Source organism: Piliocolobus tephrosceles, chromosome 3 (genome assembly GCF_002776525.5).
Source record: "Piliocolobus tephrosceles isolate RC106 chromosome 3, ASM277652v3, whole genome shotgun sequence".
NCBI lineage: Eukaryota > Metazoa > Chordata > Mammalia > Primates > Cercopithecidae > Piliocolobus > Piliocolobus tephrosceles.
In genome coordinates this window covers 182,511,866-182,530,665 of record NC_045436.1, presented here as the reverse complement: position 1 = coordinate 182,530,665, position 18,800 = coordinate 182,511,866, and the positions used below count along the sequence as shown (strand labels likewise).

The 18,800-nt window shown below is 43.1% G+C and overlaps 1 protein-coding gene across 1 annotated transcript in view; it reads right to left on the bottom strand.

The window, feature by feature from the left end:
- Positions 1 to 18,800, bottom strand: part of POLN (DNA polymerase nu) — a 159,164-nt gene that overhangs the window by 92,405 nt on the left and 47,959 nt on the right. Inside the window, exons 7-11 of the mRNA XM_023206783.2 lie at positions 12,787 to 12,944; positions 9,319 to 9,387; positions 7,713 to 7,773; positions 6,974 to 7,038; positions 147 to 230 (exon numbers count right to left, since the gene is read on the bottom strand). Coding sequence (XP_023062551.1) covers positions 147 to 230; positions 6,974 to 7,038; positions 7,713 to 7,773; positions 9,319 to 9,387; positions 12,787 to 12,944 — 437 coding nt within the window. The remainder of the gene's footprint in view (positions 1 to 146; positions 231 to 6,973; positions 7,039 to 7,712; positions 7,774 to 9,318; positions 9,388 to 12,786; positions 12,945 to 18,800) is intronic.

Here is an 18,800-nt window from a genome sequence, read left to right as displayed (position 1 = left end):
ATCTCACTGTGTTCATTACTTGGGAGAGACCATGAAAAACTTACTTTTCGGATAGTTGACATAAAATATTTATAAATTCAAAATAAATCTCCCTTTAACTCCTGAATAAGAAATACATTTTATGAAAGAGCCAAATTCAGCTTTACCTCTCGAAGCTGGTTATTGCTCATTATAAGAAACCGTTCTCCTGCAACAAAATGAGCTTCTTGCTCCAATTCCTTGAGACGAGCCTGAAAATATGATACACACAATTAATCTCATTCATAGCTTTCACAATTTAAGATTATTTTTTGTTCATCAAACAATTCTCAACAGTGAGATGGGCATGGTGGCTCACGCCTGTAATACCAGCCCTTTGGGCGGCTGAGGCGGGAGGATCACTTGAGCCCAGGAGTTTGAGACCAGCCTAGGCAACATAGTGAAACCTCATCTCTACAAAAAAATAAAAATAAAAATAAACGTATTTTGCCTCATGGTGAAATACCTAGGCTCATAGAAGCATCCTCCCCCAAAGGTAAGAAAACAAACTTAGGCCGGGCGCGGTGGCTCAAGCCTGTAATCCCAGCACTTTGGGAGGCCGAGACGGGCGGATCACGAGGTCAGGAGATCGAGACCATCCTGGCTAACACGGTGAAACCCCGTCTCTACTAAAAATACAAAAAACTAGCCGGGCGAAGTGGCGGGCGCCTGTAGTCCCAGCTACTCGGGAGGCTGAGGCAGGAGAATGGCATAAACCCGGGAGGCGGAGCTTGCAGTGAGCTGAGATCCGGCCACTGCGCTCCAGCCTGGGCGACAGAGCAAGACTCCGTCTCAAAAAAAAAAAAAAAAAGAAAAGAAAACAAACTTAAAGAAGCAAAAATAATGGGAAGGGAAGAATCAATTCTTCAGCAATATTAAGACTAGAAAAGGGATCCAACATCATATAGAACAAGACAGAGGTAGAAAGTATAAGAAACAGGCTTGTATCCGGAATATATCAGGATATCCTATACATCAGTAAGAAAAAATATAAAAATGGGTAAAAGACTTGAGCAGACCCTTTACAAAAAGAAATTCCTAAAAGCTAATGATGCTATGAAAAGCTAATCAACCCCACTAGTGTGAAATGTGACATACAAAATGACATCACTCTGGTCCAGAGCTCTAGAGTAGAGTCAGGGAGCCATTCTAAGGACTACCTGCATGACCTGAAACGCTGAAAAACAAAACCAAAAAGACAGGGACTTGCACTGAACCTCTGAACTGGGCCAAACTGCAATGACCACAACATCCTGGAAAACAGCTGGATTTTGCCAGTGCTGCAACTCCTGAAGAGTGACAACCAATGAGCTCAACGGACTCATGCACTGAGCCAGCCACCTCCACCAATGATCATTCTTTCACAACAACTGTGTATTCACCTTTAGCTTCCTCTGAAAAATCTCGACTCCCCTTCCTCTCTTTGGAACACAATTTGGCCTTTAGCTGAATGTGTCCCCTAAATTGCAATTCCTAAGACCCCAATAAATGCCTTGTTTTACTGCTTTTCAGGCTGGTTTTTGCCTTTTCTTGGTTGACATTAAATGGTGTCAGAAGTAGGACACAAAGCATCTCTCCTCTGCATTCTGGCACTGCCACAGATTTGAGCATGATACTTGCAGGAACCCCTTGTGTCCTATCACCTCCCTGAAGGCCTGGGACCCTGGTGGAGAATCCGCTGGTTTCCCTGAACACCCCACCTCAGCTGAGGTTCAGACCTTTACTGGGTGTCTGTCCTTTGCTGCTGGCTGTTGACAGAGCGACTTTTCCCTTTTTGGTGAGCACTCACGGTGACTTCTGCTTCTGAAAGTACAGGTGCTGAGTCACCCCCTTCTGGAATTTCTGCTGATTTTCTGTACAAAAATTATGGTCCTTTATCTTATAAATTTCTTTATTGAACCAACATCACTGAAAGTGATTTGGAATTACAATGGCCAATCTGGGCATCTTTGATCTCCCAAAATTTGTTTTCCTCCGCAGACAATTATAAGGGCTAAAACAAAAGATTACACAGCCTGAGTGGAACAGCCACTTTACTTTGGTATCTTGAGGCATCTAAAAGAATCCAGGGAACTAAACTAATGTTCCTAAGAGATAACAATGCCCAATTAGCTCAAAGACTCTCTAAACTAGAAAAAAAAAAAAAAAAAAAAAAAAACAACCCCAGAAGCATCTTCTACCCCGACCCCTCCCATCCATTGTCACGCTCTGTACTCTCTTGCTTATATGGTAAAAACTTATTCTAAACCTGGAAAATTACCTCCTGGGTTTTCCATGAAGAGGCAGCTTATTGGATTGGGTAGCTACTGGAATAAGTATACCACTGGAAATTCTAACCATCAGTAGCCAAATAGTGGATCTTTAAATTAGAAAAACTCCCATAAAATATTTTTGATATCTCTCATTCTAAACAGTTGCTTTATTTGTACTTATGGGAGGATCCATTTTTTTAAGAAAGACACATAATAGGCTGGGTGTCGTGGGTCACACCTGTAATCCCAGCACTTTAGGAGGCCGAGGCGGGAGGATCACTTGAGCCCAGGTGATCAAGACCAGGATGGGCAACATACTCATCTTATTATTATTATTATTATTTTTTGAGACGGAGTCTTGCTCTGTCTCCCAGGCTGGAGTGCACTGGCCGGATCTCAGCTCACTGCAAGCTCTGCCTCCCGGGTATACGCCATTCTCCTGCCTCAGTTTCCCGAGTAGCTGGGACTACAGGCGCCCGCCACCTTGCCCGGCTAGTTTTTTGTATTTTTTAATAGAGACGGGGTTTCACCGTGTTAGCCAGGATGGTCTCGATCTCCTGACCTTGTGATCCGCCCATCTCGGCCTCTCAAAGTGCTGGGATTACAGGCTTGAGCCACTGCGCCCGGTCAACATACTCATCTTAAAAAAAAAAAATTAGCCAGGCATGGTGGCATGTACCTGTAATCTCAGCTACTCGGGAGATTGAGGCAAGAGGATGGCTTGAGCCCAGGAGTCTGAGGCTGCAGTGAGCTATGATTGCAGCATTGCACGCCAGCCTGGTTGACAGAGCAAGGCCCCGTTTTTAAAAACAAAAATTAGGCCAGGTGCGGTGGCTTGCACCTACAAACCCAGCACTCTGGGAGGCCGAGGCGGGTGAATCACTTGAGGTTAGGAGTTCAAGACCAGCCTGGTCAACATGGTGAAACCCTATCTCTACTAAAAAGACAAAATTAATGGGCATGGTGGTGGGCAACTGTAATACCAGCTATTTGGGAGGCTGAGGCAGGAGAATTGCTTTTGATTGGGAGGCGGAGGTTGCAGTGAGCCAGGATGATGCCACTGCACTCCAGCCTGGGTGGACAGAGTGAGACTCTGTCTCAAAAATTAAAAAAAAAAAAAAAAAAAAAAAAAGGCCATGCGGGGTGGCTCACACCTGTAATCCCAACACTTTGGGAGGCTAAGGTGGGTGGATCACTTAAGGTCAGCAGTTCGAGACCAGCCCAACCAACATGGTGAAACCCTGATTCTACTAAAAATACAAAATTAGCTGAGCATGGTGGCACATGCCTGTAATCCCAGCTACTTGGGAGGCTGAGGCAGGAGAATTGCTTGAACCTGGAGGGTGGAGGTTACAGTGAGCCAAGATTGCGCCACTGTACTTCAGCCTGGGAGATAAGAGTGACACTCTGTCTCAAAAAATAAATAAATACATAAAATAAAATAAATAAATTTAAAAGGACACATAATAGTGTCATGGCTAGCCTCAGAAATTCTCTTGATGAAATTAAACAACAAAAATCTGGCCTGAACAACATTAACATCCTTTGTACATTCAAACTGCCTGCTTTGGATTCCCTGCGGAACTTATAAAAAAAAAGAAGACACTCTACTCTGGTCTCATGGAGATGTAAGTCCTTTAATTCAGGAGAAGAACCACTAATTTAAAAACTGGTTTAATGGGTGTGTGATTCTTGACTTTGGGGGGGTTCTTCTATTTTTCTCATGGATCCCCAAGAGTCATGAGCAGGTTCAAGTCTAACATATAGGCACCTCAACTGACTGTCCTCTGGACTCCAAAACTTTTTCTTTTTTTTTTTTGAGATGGAGTTTTGCTCTTGTTGCCCAGGCTGGAGTGCAATGGCACGATCTCGGCTCACCGCAACCTCTGCCTCCTGGGTTCAAGCGATTCTCCTGCCTCAGCCTCCTGAGTAGCTAGGATTACAGGCATGCACCACCACGCCCGGCTAATTTTGTATTTTTAGTAGAGATGGGGTTTCACCATGTTGGTCAGGCTGGTCTCAAACTCCTGACTTCAGATAATCCACCCACCTCGGCCTCCCAAAGTGCTGGGATTACAGACGGGAGCCACCGCACCTGGCCTCCAAGAAAACCTTTTCAAAGAATGTTCCCAACATTAACCTTTGCTTTTCTTCCATTTGTGAGGCTGTCCACAATGCCGTCTTCTGAAATAAGACACAACTATTTAATTGAACTGACCAATTCCCAGAAATGGGAGAGTGGTCTAATATGACCTTTTGCCCCTCAGGTAAATCAATTTTTCTCTACACATCCATCAACGCAGCTGTTACTGTGTGAAGCCTCCATGGGAGCTTCAGAAAAGGGAATGTTGAGGTGCAGAAGATGATCCCTCACATATGGTGATTTGGCATGCTGAATGCTTTTGAGAACTGAAAGGCTCCAGGAATACGTCTTAGAATCTAGATCCTTCTAATCTTGTCTTCTTCTTCCCACTCCAAGAGCAGGCAGGAACTCTGTCTCTGGAATTTTCTTATCTGGCTAAGAAAGCTTCTTACCAAAAGAAATACAATTGTCTTCTATGTGGTTCCTGAAATCTCATTATCTATTTCAGAAAAGAAGACTGAGGAATGAATTTAGACATGTTAATAAAATGTGCGGCTCTCCTGATATACAGCTAATCACCATATAATATAATGCAGGCCTCCTTATTAAAACAGCTCTCTTGTTACTCAAAGTTCACTCATCTCTGAAGCCATATTGCACACTGACTTTCAACAACCCCCCTCTGTGAGATAAGACACTCTAAACAGGCAGTTCTAGTTCTGGGGAAAAGAGATAACAAATTTGTGGCTGACCAACCAATAACTGATCAGTGATGCTTCCACATGTCAGATTTTGAGCAAAAGTGGGGAATGTGACATGCAACATGCAAAATGGTATCATTCTGGTCCAAGGCTCTAAAATGAAGTCAGGAGGCCATTCTAAGGACTACCTATATGACCTGCAACCCTGCAAAACAAAACAAAACAAAAAACAAGGACTTGCCTTGAACCTCTGAACTGGGCCAAACTGCAATGACCACAACATCCTGGAAAATAGCTGGATTCTGCCAGTGCTGCAACTCCTGAAGAGTGACAACCAATGAGCTCAACGGACTCATGCACTGAGCCAGCCACCTCCACCAATGATCATTCTTTCACAACAACTGTGTATTCACCCTTAGCTTCCTCTGAAAAATCTCGACTCCCCTTCCTCTCTTGAGAACGCATATTGGCCTTTAGCTGAACCTGTGTCTCCTGAATTGCAATTTCTAAGACCCCAATAATACCTTGTCTAACTGCTTTGCAGTCTGGTCTTTCACCTCTTCTTGGTTGACAGTAGTAATCAGGAAAATAGACAAAACTCATAACGAGGTATCATTATAGCCTCACCAAAATGGCCACAATGTAAATGTAGCCAGGGGAAGTGAGGATGTGCAAGAACGGGATCCCGTATGCATTCTCATGGGTGAGACTCTGGGAAGCCATTGGGCATTATTGAATAAAACTAAGCAACAGATTCCCTGTGTCCCAGCACACTCGTCACCTCATAGCCCCCAGAAAGCTGTGCCCACAGGCACAGGGAATGCACTCAGAGGTACAGCGTCGTTTGTAATGACAGCCACTTGGAAACAACCACACGCCTATTGGCAGTGGGACAGAGACACCAAGGGCAGCACAGTCCACAACAGAAAATTCCACAGCACTGCGTGACACACAGAACTACAGGTGGAGCTGAGATGTAGAAGGCTGGGTGAAAGGCTACATGTAAATCACAGTTTACTTACAGTTCAAAAGCAAAGCTAAACGACATTGTTTAGGCTTTGAAGTGGGAAAGCTAGAAAGAAGAGCAACAATGAAAAGGCTACAAAAGTCAGGGTTACAGTTACTTTTGGCAGCAGGAAAGGGGTTCCCATAGGGAAAGCACACAGGGCTCTGGAAATTCTATGCTTTGAGCCAGGTGATGGTTATATTAGGGTTTCCTTAAACATTTTATTTTAAAGATGCTCCTGGCATGTGGTTTATTCAGACTTTTTAAAAAATTTGTGCAGATGTATGCGGTATAAGAGAAAATGCATTACGTGTATATAATGTGTGGTGGTCAAGTCAGGGTATTCAAAGCGCCCATCATTCGACCTCAATACCTTTGTGTTAAGTACAGTTATCCTATGCTGCTATCAAACACTGAATTTCTTTCATTTTACTGTATGTTTGTACCCTTTAGCCCACTTCTCTTCATCTTCGCCCTCCCCACTGCTCACCCTCCCCAGTCTCTGTGTCTATCTTTCCACTCTCTATCTACATGTGTTTTCTTAAGAAAACTGAAGTAGAGCATTTTTATGTATTTTTTCATGCATCTTTACACATCTCTGTATTTTTATTTTTCAAGAAACCCAAGAATTCCTTCACCAAACTACAGGGGACAATATCCCTGTAAGAAAAACTTAACTTTTGAGAAGGATCCTGAGGAGCCATTAAAGAACTCCCCGGACACACATGCACTAGATGCTGTTTAGGTCTTTTCAGTGCTTGGTTCTCCCCTGTAGGAGTCAGAAAGAGGGAGAAGAACTGTCAACATCAAACCAGGAAGAGAAGACAAGAAGAATCTACTCTAGACCTGCCAACACAACTATCTCATGTAGGAAAGAGATGGCCAGTACACACCATCTGGAATAATAACTTACCCCAAGAAGTGCTGACATCTTCTCCATCTCCTCTTTGTTCACCTGAATGGCGTGGCTTTCCATCACTGTGATTCAAAACCCAAACCAGATCATATTTGCATTAATGTATCCTTTTTACTAAATGCTAAAATGCTTCACTCCCTGATGAGGACAATAATGACTGCAACTGCCATTTACTCAGCACCTGCTGCATGCCAACCTCTGCACAGGATCTGTCAGGATCCCTGTGTCATACAGGCAAATGGGTGCATTGACAGAGCTGGCCTTTGAGGTGTGAGTGGGCGAGGGGACTGTAATGGCCAGCCTGGCCCTGCCCACACTGTGAATGCCCCCTGGCTGACGTGGTGCCCATCAGGACCTGCGTCAAAGGCAAAAGCAGAAGAGAGCCCTGCATCAGTTCTTGCAGGAAGGTTCTCAAGGTTATAAGGACAGCAAACCAGAATGAGAGACAACCACTAACACATAAAACACCTAGAGAAGCCTACTACTTCTGGGCCAGGCAGCACAGTAGGGATCCCATATGACCAAAATGTCAGAACCTCTAGTCTTTCCACACCAAGGGGGAATGCAGTCCAACCCCTCACTACATACAGAAAGGGAAAATAATAGGCTTGCTACCTCTCCGGTGTACATGAGATACACTATCTACTCCTAAATAAGGTACAGAGAAATATTCATCCCAAACAATGTGAAGAACCCTCTAGAAGAATGGCTGTACTTCATCTTTATGGTAACTTACCTGCCAAAATTGGTATCAAAGGAAGCTCCAAAGTACAAAATAGTTGCCATAAACCATACTCCTGTTTAATAGGAACAAATAATATCGATGTCAATTTAAATATTATTATATCTACATTTTATTGAAAAGCCTATTTTTTTTTTTTTTTTTTTTTTTTTTTGAGACAGCGTCTTGCTCTGTCGCCCAGGCTGGAGTGCAGTGGTGCGATCTTGGCCCACTGCAACCTCCACCTCCCGGGTTCAAGCGATTCTTCTGTCTCAGCCTCCTGAGTAGCTGGGACTACAGGAACCCCCCACCACGCCAGGCTAATTTTTAAACATTTTTGGTAGAGACAGAGTTTCGTCATGTAGGCCAGGCTGGTTGTGAACTCCTGACCGCAAGTGATCTGCCCATCTCGGCCTCCCAAAGTTCTGGGATTACAGGCAAGAGCCACTGCGCCTGACCAAAAAGCCGACTTAATTTTGTTGAGCTAGAATAAATGAGACCCCTATCATGAGCATGGCTGGTCTCCTACCCAACTTCTACCCCTCTTGCTTGCTCTTCCCAATAAACCTATTTCCCTTAAGTAGGCTTTTTATTACCAAGATCTGGTAGAGATATTTAGAAATATAGATAGGTTCAAGTCAAACACTGGAAGTGGCAAAAAAGAAATAAAAAGAAATAGCTGATAGGCCAAGCCCCATCCTCAATTTTCTTTACTCTTCTTCATTTTGAAGATTGATTTAAGCATTTGTGGACTTTTAGACTACCATTTTAATTTCAGAATAGGCTTACTGAATTCCCAAAATTTACCAATAATTCTCATTGATTTTTCATTGCCACTATGGATTAATTTGGGGAACATTAGAATCTTTATTCCAGGCCACCTCCCCTGAGAGCACGGAAACTCTATTTATCTGGGCCTTCCTGTGCTCTTCATGAGTCTCATCATTTTTATTTTTCCTGCTGCCATGAGAGAGTCCCAGGCTCCATCCTCCAACTCTTGCCCTCATGTTCCCTCCTGCCCCTCCAGACCCATTCTCTGCCCTGCCCTTGTCCATAAGGCGGGGCAGGCCCCTCCAGGTCACATCACCCGGGCCACTTCTCTGCCTTCAGATTGGGCACTGAGGACAGAAGGGAGGGAAACGGGCTGAGCTACTGCCTGTCCCTGAAGGCTTCTCCTTCTGGCTGGTTCCCTTTGCCCTCCCTGGCCTCTGGACACAGTTCCTTCCTCCACTCAGCACTTCTTGGTTGTTCATTGCAGTGGCTGTCTGCTTCCCAGGAAGACTCTCGTTGAGTGAAACTACATCCATCCCACTGTTAATCAAAATCAATGCTCAGCTTTTACATTAACTATGGCACTGGAAACATTCCACTGAAAGAGGAGGCTCTAAAAAATATTACAATTGTTTTCAACCTAGAGAAAGCATTTTTAAAACTTCAGGTCTTATCATTCCAGACTACCCTTTTCTGAGTAATGCACAGGTTAATTTGTTCTTAGAACTCAATGTTTCGTTTTCTTCACATTCAAACACAGTGCAGGGTTGCTCCCTGGGAGTGCAGGTGCAAATGAAAAGACATCTCTTGTGAGCCTCTGTCAGCCAGAAATTATAATAAAATGCCTTGCCTTCATTTTAGAGCAAAGGTCCATTGTAAGTCTGTAGAGTATCTTCAGGTTGTCACGTACATTCTGATTCTTTAAAAGAGCAAAAGTATTTTTAAAAATCAGATAAACTTGGTGGCAGTACTCATCACAGTCTGGAACTGACATGACTCGAAAACTGTTTCCTAGTAAAAGCCCATGAGGTTTTCAATGGCAGATGTCATGTATGTGGTAGTATCACCAAACACCTCAACTGGACAAGTTCCTGTCTGTAGAAAGTGCTTCTACTGTGCAAGTGCAAGCTATCCATAGTTGGACACTTCCTCCCAACCTAGGGTATTTCCTTATTTTACAGATTGAGAAACAGAATCACAAAGAAGCCTAATGTCTCAGGTGCAATGATTAAATGGTAGTAGGGAGAGGAGAATGCAGACCTGGCCTCTCTGGAGTCCACAGCTCCATTCTCTCAGCCTTACCACTTTGTACCCGCGCACAGCTGCTGCCACGCTCCTCACTTACCCCTCCATTCTTACCCCAGGAGATGCACACAGAGGCCCTGGGAGCTGACAAACAAGCGTCTGTGTTTGGCTGACAAAGAGGGAGATGGGATGAGATGCACCCCTCAATACAGAGTCTAATTATCCTTCCCCTAACATGGAGCACCAGGACCTCTTCAACACCCCATTCTGTCAAACAAATCCCCCAACTCCAGCCCACTCAGACTCAGTTTTCTGCTAAAGGCCTGAGATTAGAGTGAACATCCCATGGGACGAGTGGCTAGCCGCACACCACTTGGCATTGTTTTCTAGTCATCTTGGTTGTGGCTCTCCCGTGAATGTCGGGAGAACATCCTATGGAAGAGTCCCTCCACGTCAAGTTCTTAACTGCCACTTGGGAGAATCTACCTGGCTGCCTGCAGGAGCCTTCCGCACCCCAAAGCTGACCATGTGACTCCTAGTCTGAATAGCCCCAGGACAGGCCCGGCTCCCTGGTATGGCGCAGCTGCACGAGGAGCCCCTACATTTTCTCTGGCTCCCCACAGCCATGCCTGCTTCTCCCCAGGTGGGTCTTGCTGTCCTCCACAAAGGCACCATGTTCTCTGAGAGTCTTACTATATCCCTGCTGCTCCCTCTACCTGGAACTCTCTTCTATTTATCTGAACAATTCATGCCACCTCTTTGGAGAGAAGGGTGTAATCTGTGATCATGTAGATTAATGGCTGGACTTCCATCTTCCATCCTCATCCATGCACTGCATGGCTCAACTACAGACACATATCTGGCTGATGAGACATAAACAGAACTGCATCTGAAGCTGTCTCTTTTCTGCCTGGAGTGTGGATGAGTTGAACCCTGGCCTCAATTTGACCCTGGGCAAGGTACATGTATGTTAACCTTTCTACACCTCAGTTTTCTCATCTGTAAACTGGGACTGATAGTTCTGAGATGGACAACTCCTCTTTCTAATATCTCAGCTTGTGTTTGAGAAGTCTCCCTGCCTGACAGCATGGATTCTGGGTAGGAATACTAATCAAGATGCCTGGCCTCCTTGGTGGCGTGTAGACACATGGTACAAGGAGGGAAAGAAAACACTCTCCAAGTGCTCAAACTTTGACTTTTGGACAAGAGAAAAAGTCATGGTTCAGTGCTGCCACCATGCCTACCGGTTCCAGCTCCCTGGGACCCAGGGCCACCTGGCTCCTGTTCTTCCCAAGGCCTGGTACTACTTTTCCTCTGACTCTGTTGGCTACCCCATATCCTTCTGATAAATCTCTTTTTATATTAAGGGAGAGTACATTTTTGCAACTTATAACCCCAAACCCCTATTGGTACAAATCTTCACATCATAGATGGTCTGTGAGGATGAAGTACATGAAGCAAATATCCCCAGCTCAGTGCCTGGTGCCTGGCATGGGCTCACATCACCTCTTACCCCCAGCTCAGTGCCCAGCACATGGCACGGGCTCACATCACCTCTTACCTCCAGCTTAGTTTTAGTGCCCAGCACATGGCACGCGCTCACATTACCTCTTACCCCCAGCTTAGTTTTAGTGCCCAGCACATGGCACACGCTCACATTACCTCTTACCCCCAGCTTAGTGCCCAGCACATGGCACGTGCTCACATCACCTCTTACCCCCAGCTTAGTTTTAGTGCCCAGCACATGGCACGCGCTCACATCACCTCTTACCCCTAGCTTAGTGCCCAGCACATGGCACACGCTCACATCACCTCTTGCTTTGCTCTGATTGTTTGAGCTGCCTCAGTAGCCTGTGTGTTCTTCCAGCAGTGATTTTACCATGTTAACTGTTCACTGACAGCTAACTAGAAAGCCTGAACAGAGTGGCCCCAACTGTGACCACACTGCCACCACTAGACACCTCTCCTCTGGGGCCTGCTGAGAAGTCTCTCTCTGGGTTCCAGGCACAGTTCTAGAAGCTGTGAGTGCCTTTGTTTCTCCAGATGGTGTTTCCTGATAACGAGGGGGAATCTCTAGCAGGGGAGGGCCTGGAGAAAGACCCAAGACAGTTCTTTTTTTTTTTTTTTTTTTTGAGACAGAGTCTCTCTCTGTCACTCAGACTGGAGTTCAGGGGCACGATCTCAACTTACTGCAACCTCTGCCTCCCAGGTTCAAGCAATTCTCCTGCCTCAGACTCCCAAGTAGCTGGAACTACAGACACCCGCCACCATCCTTGGCCAATTTTTATATTTTCAGTAGAGACAGGGTTTCACCAGGTTAGCTAGGTTGGTCTTGAACTCCTGTCCTCAAGTGATCTGCCCACCTCGGCCTCCTGAAGTGCTGTGATTACAGGCATAAGCCGCTGCACCCAGCCTGAGACCCAGGGCATTTCTGACCATTCTCTCCACATAAGTGGCCATCCTCCGAGACGGACGGATCACGAGGTCAGGAGATCGAGACCATCCTGGCGAACACGGTGAAACCCCGTCTCTACTAAAAAAATACAAAAAACTAGCCAGGCAAGGTGGTGGGCGTCTGTAGTCCCAGCTACTCGGGAGGCTGAGGCAGGAGAATGGCATAAACCCAGAAGGCGGAGCTTGCAGTGAGCTGAGATCCGGCCACTGCACTCCAGCCTGGGCGACACAGCGAGACTCTGTTTCAAAAAAAAAAAAAAAAAAAAAAAAGTGGCCATCCCAGGACCTCTGGCACTGTGGCCATATCACCAGCACTAAGGATTTATCAACGAGTGACTTTCTGTTCATGGAGCAGGGGACACTGACACCAGAGAGTCGTCTGGAAGAGTCACACTAAGGGCAGATTTCCTAGGAACAGGTGTCATGGAAGAACAGCCATCACCCATCCTTATTCAACATTCTCCACCAGAAACGCCAAGGTCAGGATTATTTGTGCTGAATAAGTGAAAATGAATGTTGACAACATTCTTTTTACTATTAGGCTATCAAAAAAGTAGAAAAACTTCCAGAAAAAAAAGGATGTATTAAGGTTGAGAAAACCTTATCTTAAACAACTCACCACAATATTTCTTGAGGAATTTCCATATGTGCTGTTCACTTTAACCGTAATGGATTTTTCACAGTATTTTTCTACTAAATCTTCAAAAGAGGGTACGGCATCACTAGGATCTATAAGCCATGCAGCAATTCTGGGATCTAACCCTACAAAATCAGCAACTGAAGAGAAAAAGGTCATTCAGTCATCCCAAGAAAAACCAATAGTTGTTTTTCCTGCTTTGACAAGGTTCTTAAGTTCAAATGAATAATAGTAGTATTATCATCCTCTCAAATTATAGAGCTAAGGACCAAAGTGACTTTCCATCATTCTCCAGAATTTAGAACCTTCGATAAGGCAGCCTCGATGAACCCAAGTCCCACATGGCCCATCTCTGTGGGTGTCACATTAAAGAGGTAGATTTCAAGTAGCCATAAAGGAGGGACTCCAAGCTCACTTGCAATTTGGATCTCTCAAAAACATGTTAAAAGCTGTCGAAGTCAGTGTGGTGGGTCATGCTTTCTGCCTCCCCTCTTCCTTGCTCCTCTTTCCCTCAGGCATCCTCTCTGCCAAGTTCTGCCCTCCTCCAGCCTCTCACTGGGCTGTCTTGCACCAGGGAGTCTGGAATCCAAGCCTCTTGAGCAAAAGGAAGAAGGGTGGGAGTTGCCTGAGCACACATGACACCCTCGTCGCTAAGTGTTGAACAGGTAGTGTGTGCAAGGCAAAAACACTTTGGCACTCTCCCTTGTGGAAGATCCGCAAGACAACTAATCTGCAGCGCCTTGGTACTGCGTAAGGAACACCAGGTCTGGATTCTGAATCGCCCTCTGAGCCTGGGAGGCCACCTCGCCCCCTCAGTGTTAGTTTCTTCATCCAAAAACTGGGGGGAAAGATTACTGTAATTATCTGAGATACACATGAGAAAACGCTTTCTAAAAAGTAAACACAGTATTTGCTAAACAAACAAGTGTTTGTACCAGAACACTTTAGACATGAAGGGAGAGTCATAAAAGGACGGAGGGCAGGTATAAATTAATAGACAAACTAAATCCTAAAGTGACTGCTTTTTAAGTTACTTTAAAATTTTGAATTATGCCATACAAAAATAAGGAGTTTGCCTTTAAATAAAACTATAGTTTTAGATCATATCACATTAAATATTATATGTTCCAGCATCTTTAAATTATACCCGTCTAAGAGATTTATATTTACCAAAGCAGCCAGTATTATGACTTTCTCACTTGATAGCTAGGAAGTCTCTTAGTGGCACATTTAGAGCTCTGGATTAGAGAAGTCAGTGGTCCTCTGGCTGCCTGCCACCTCTGTCAGCAGCGCATGATTTTCTACAACACTGTCTGGTGACATGGACTGACCCAATAGGACTATTTCATTCCACTTCCCTTTTCAATGCTCTAACGTTTCAAAAGTAATGGTTATCAACATATATTTTTTAAAATCCTTGGGGAAGCTCTGACAGTATAAGAACACTCTGGGAGATGGTCCCTATAATCTCTTGCAACTAACAAACTGAAGCCTGCCAGGACAAATCCCACACTAGGGAGAAAATGCCAGTAGCTGAAAAAGAAATGCTAACAAAATGAGATTTAAAACAAGTTCAGAAAATTAAGAAAGAGTAAAAGTTATGAATAAGTAAATAAATCCAAATTATATACTTAGAAATTAGGTGACTTCGAAAAAGAAAAATTATACAAAAAAATGACAGAATCCAGGAGAGAAAAATTTTTAAAAAAGACATTTCAGAAATAAAAACTAAACTGGCAAGACACAAATGCAAATAAACATAATAGCTAACTACTTAAAGTAAAAAAAGAGATTTAAAAAAGGGAATTTTTTGTTTGTCTGTTTTGTTTTATTTTTTTGAGATGGAGTCTTGCGCTGTTGCCCAAGCTGGAGAGCAATGGCACAATCTTGGCTCACTGCAACCTCCGCCACCCAGGTTCAAGTGATTCTCCTGCCTCAGCCTCCCGAGTAGCTGGGATTATAGGCCCCCACCACCACGCCCAGCTAATTTTTGTTTTTTTAGTAGAGATGGGGTTTCACCATGTTGACCAGGCCGGTCTTGAACTCCTGAACTCAGTTGATCTGCCCACTTCAGCCTCCCAAAGTGCTGGGATTACAGGCGTAAGACACTGTGCCCAGCCAAAAAAGAGAATTTTTTTTATTTTTTTATTTTTTTATTTTTTTATTTTTATTTATTTATTTTTTTTGAGGCGGAGTCTCGCTCTGTCGCCTGGACTGGAGTGCAGTGGCCGGATCTCAGCTCACTGCAAGCTCCACCTCCTGAGTTTACGCCATTCTCCTGCCTCAGCCTCCCGCGTAGCTGGGACTACAGGCGCCTGCCACCTCGCCCGGCTAGTTTTTGTATTTTTAGTAGAGACGGGGTTTCACCGTGTTAGCCAGGATGGTCTCGATCTCCTGACCTCGTGATCCGCCCGTCTCGGCCTCCCAAAGTGCTGGGATTACAGGCTTGAGCCACCGCGCCCGGCCAAGAATTTTTTTTAAAATAAAAAAGAATCAAGTCCAACAGAACTTAAAAATAAAATAAAATAAAATTTTAAAAAATCAAAAAGAAATGAAGAGACTGAAAATGGATTCTGGACAAAAAAATGATAAATATGACAAAAAGATAAATATGAAAGACAGACAAGAAGATTCAACATATGAAATAGGAAATCAAAGGGAAAAAAACAAATGAACACAGCACTAAACTCTATAATTCAAGATGACTTTAGGCAGGGTGCAGTGGCTCATGCCTGTAATCCCAGCACTTTGGGCGGCCAAGGCAGGCAGATCACGAGACCAGAAGAGGCAGATCATGAGGTCAGGAGATCGAGACCATCCTGGCTAAAATGGTGAAACCCTGTCTCTACTAAAAATATAAAAAATTAGCAGGGCATAGTAGCGGGCACCTGTAGTCCCAGCTACTCAGGAGGCTGAGGCAGGAGAATGGTGTGAATCCGGGAGGCAGAGCTTGCAGTGAGCCAAGATTGCACCACAGCACTCCAGCCTGGGCGACAGAGCAAGATTCCGTCTCAAAAATAACAATAATAACAACTTCAAACTACATAAAGACATATACATAATCAACACTGTATCGTATTGACACAGAATAGACCTACAGATCAGTGGAACAGAATTGAGAGTCTAGAAATAAACCCATACATCAGTGGTTGGTTGATTTTCAACAAAAGTACTAAGAATGGTGTTAGATACCAACAGTGGGTTGAATTGTGGTCCTCAAAAGATAACTCGACCCAGAATCTCAGAATGAGAACTTATTTGAAATAAGGGCCTTTGCAGATATAATGATGGTAGGAATCTTGAGATGAGATCATCTTAAGTTAGGGTGAGCCCTAAATGCAGTGATGGGTGTCCTTATGAGAGACGGAAAAGAAGGTGACATATAGAGACACCCAGAGGGAAAAGGCCACATGAGGATGGAAGCAGAGACTGGAGGGATGTATCTATAAGTCAAGGAGTGAAAAGGACTTCCAGCCACCACTAGAAGCTGGAGGAGAGTCACAGAATGGATTTTCCCTCAGACACTCCAGAAGGAACTGCCAACACCTTAATTTGGACTTCCAGCCTCCAGAACTGGAAGAAAATAAATTTGTTGTTTTAAGCACTCAGTTTATGGTAATGTTACCGCAGACCTAGGACACTAATACAGACCCTTACCTCATACCATATGCAAAAATTAACAAAAAATGGATCATAAGCCTAACCTCAGAGAGAAAATGATTAAACTTGTATAAAAAAATGAGTAAATCTTTCTGACCTTGGATTAAACAATAATTTCTTAGGTTTGACACCAAAATCACAAATGACAAAAGAAAACACAAATAAATCAGATTTCCTTAAAAAAAAAAAAGAGTGCTTCAAAGGACATCAAGAAATTAAAAAGACAAGTCACAGATTGGGAGAAAGTATTTGCAAAGTGTATATCTGACAATAAACTCATATTAGAATATAAAAATAATTCTTTCAAATAAACAATAAAAAGACAACACAATTTTTAAATGGGCAAAATATTTGAACAGACATTTCTCCAAAAAAAAGACATAAAAGTGGCCAATAAGCACATGAGAAGATGTCCAATATCATTAGGCATCAGTATAATACAAACCAAAACCACAAGGATATAACACTTCACATCCACTTGGATGACTAAAATAAAGATAGACAAAAACATGTATTGGGCAAGGATGTCGGGAAATTACAATGCTATATACAGTGCTGGTTAAAATGGTGCAGACCTGTTGGAAACAAGTTTGGCAGTTCCTCGGAATGTTAAATACAGAGCACCACATGACCCAGCAATTCTACTTCTTCTAGATATATACCCAAGCAAGTTGAAAATATGTCCATGCAAAGACCTGTACACCAAAGTTCACAGAGGCACTAATCATAACAGCCAAAAGTGAAAACAACTCAAATGTCCATCAACTGATGAATGAATAAACAAAATATGAATATTATTCAGCCATAAAAAGGAATAAAGTACTGATATATGCTACAACATGAATGAACCTTTAAAACACTAGCCTAAAAACCAACAACAACAAAAAACTACATCAGGCTAAATGAAATAGGCCAGTCACAAAAGGCCACATATTGTATGATTCTATTCATGTTAAATATTCAGAATACACAACTCTAAAAACAAAAATCAGCAGATTAGTGCTTGCCAGAGTCTGAGAAAGGGGAGATGGGGAGTGGCTGCTAAGGAGTACAGGGTTTCTTTCTGGGGTGACAAAAATGTTCTGATATTACGTAGTGGTGATAGATGCACAGTTCTGTGATTACTTAAAAAATCCCTGAATTGTACAGTTAAAGAGTGAATTTTATGGTATGAAATTATATCCTAATAAAACTGCTATTTTTAAAGCTATACCAAAAAGCTATTTACAACTTTTTTTTTTTCTTTTTTTTGAGACAGAGTCTTGTGAGATCTCTGCTCATTGCAACCTCTGCCTCCCAGGTTCAAGTGATTCTTCTGCCTCAGCCTCCTGAGTAGCTGGAATTACAGGTGCACGCTACCATGCCTGGCTAATTTTCATATTTTTAGTAGAGATGGGGTTTCACCATGTTGGCCAGGCTAGTCTTGAACTCCTAACCTCAGGTGATCCACCCGTCTCGGCCTCCCAAAGTGCTGGGATTACAGACATGAGCCACTGCGCCCAGCCAAAGTTTTTTTTTTTAAAGGTACATACATATATTGGAAAACTGATCCAAAACAGCCAACACTAAGACACAGTCTAGTAAAACAACTAGACTTAAAAAAAAAAAAAAAGAAAAAAAGGAAAAAAGAAAAAGGAAAACAAAACAAACAAAAAACTTTGGGCATTCTGACAAAAAGACCAAGTCACTAATTAGGTAAAGAGAATCAGATTTTCACCACACTTTCTGAAAGCACCACTTTATGCCAAAAAAACAATAGTATAGCATATTTTAGAAACACAAAGAAAGATGTAAACCAGTGATCTTATATACAGCCAAACTGACCTCCAAGTACAAAGGATTCTTCGGTATGTTTTAAAGGAGATGAATAAGGTTAAGTAAAAACTCTGTCATCCTGAACATGAATTAGAATTATCAGTATGAACTCATGGTATATTTTATCTTTAAAAAATACAAACATCTTAGCCTGGTAACAAAAGTCAACCTAATAGTGAGGTATACACCCAGTGACCAAATTCTGGTCTCTAAATGTCATTTTCACTATAGTAATAGGGCTTCTTGAAGAAATGGTTAATTTCAGGTCTAGGGCAGGAAATGCACAAGACGACCTGGAAACATCCTACCATACCACAAATCAAGGAAGATGCCCAGATTACTAGGTTTGTATGACAAAGACTCACCTAACTCATCAAAGATCATGTGCAATGTGTCAAAATATATCAAATACATTTAAATTCATATGCTCATAATGATACTAAAATGAAAAGGCTTTTAAAATTATCACCTTTTGGTGATTCTATGAAACAATTCATTATTTTGAAAACAGGTAAATAAAG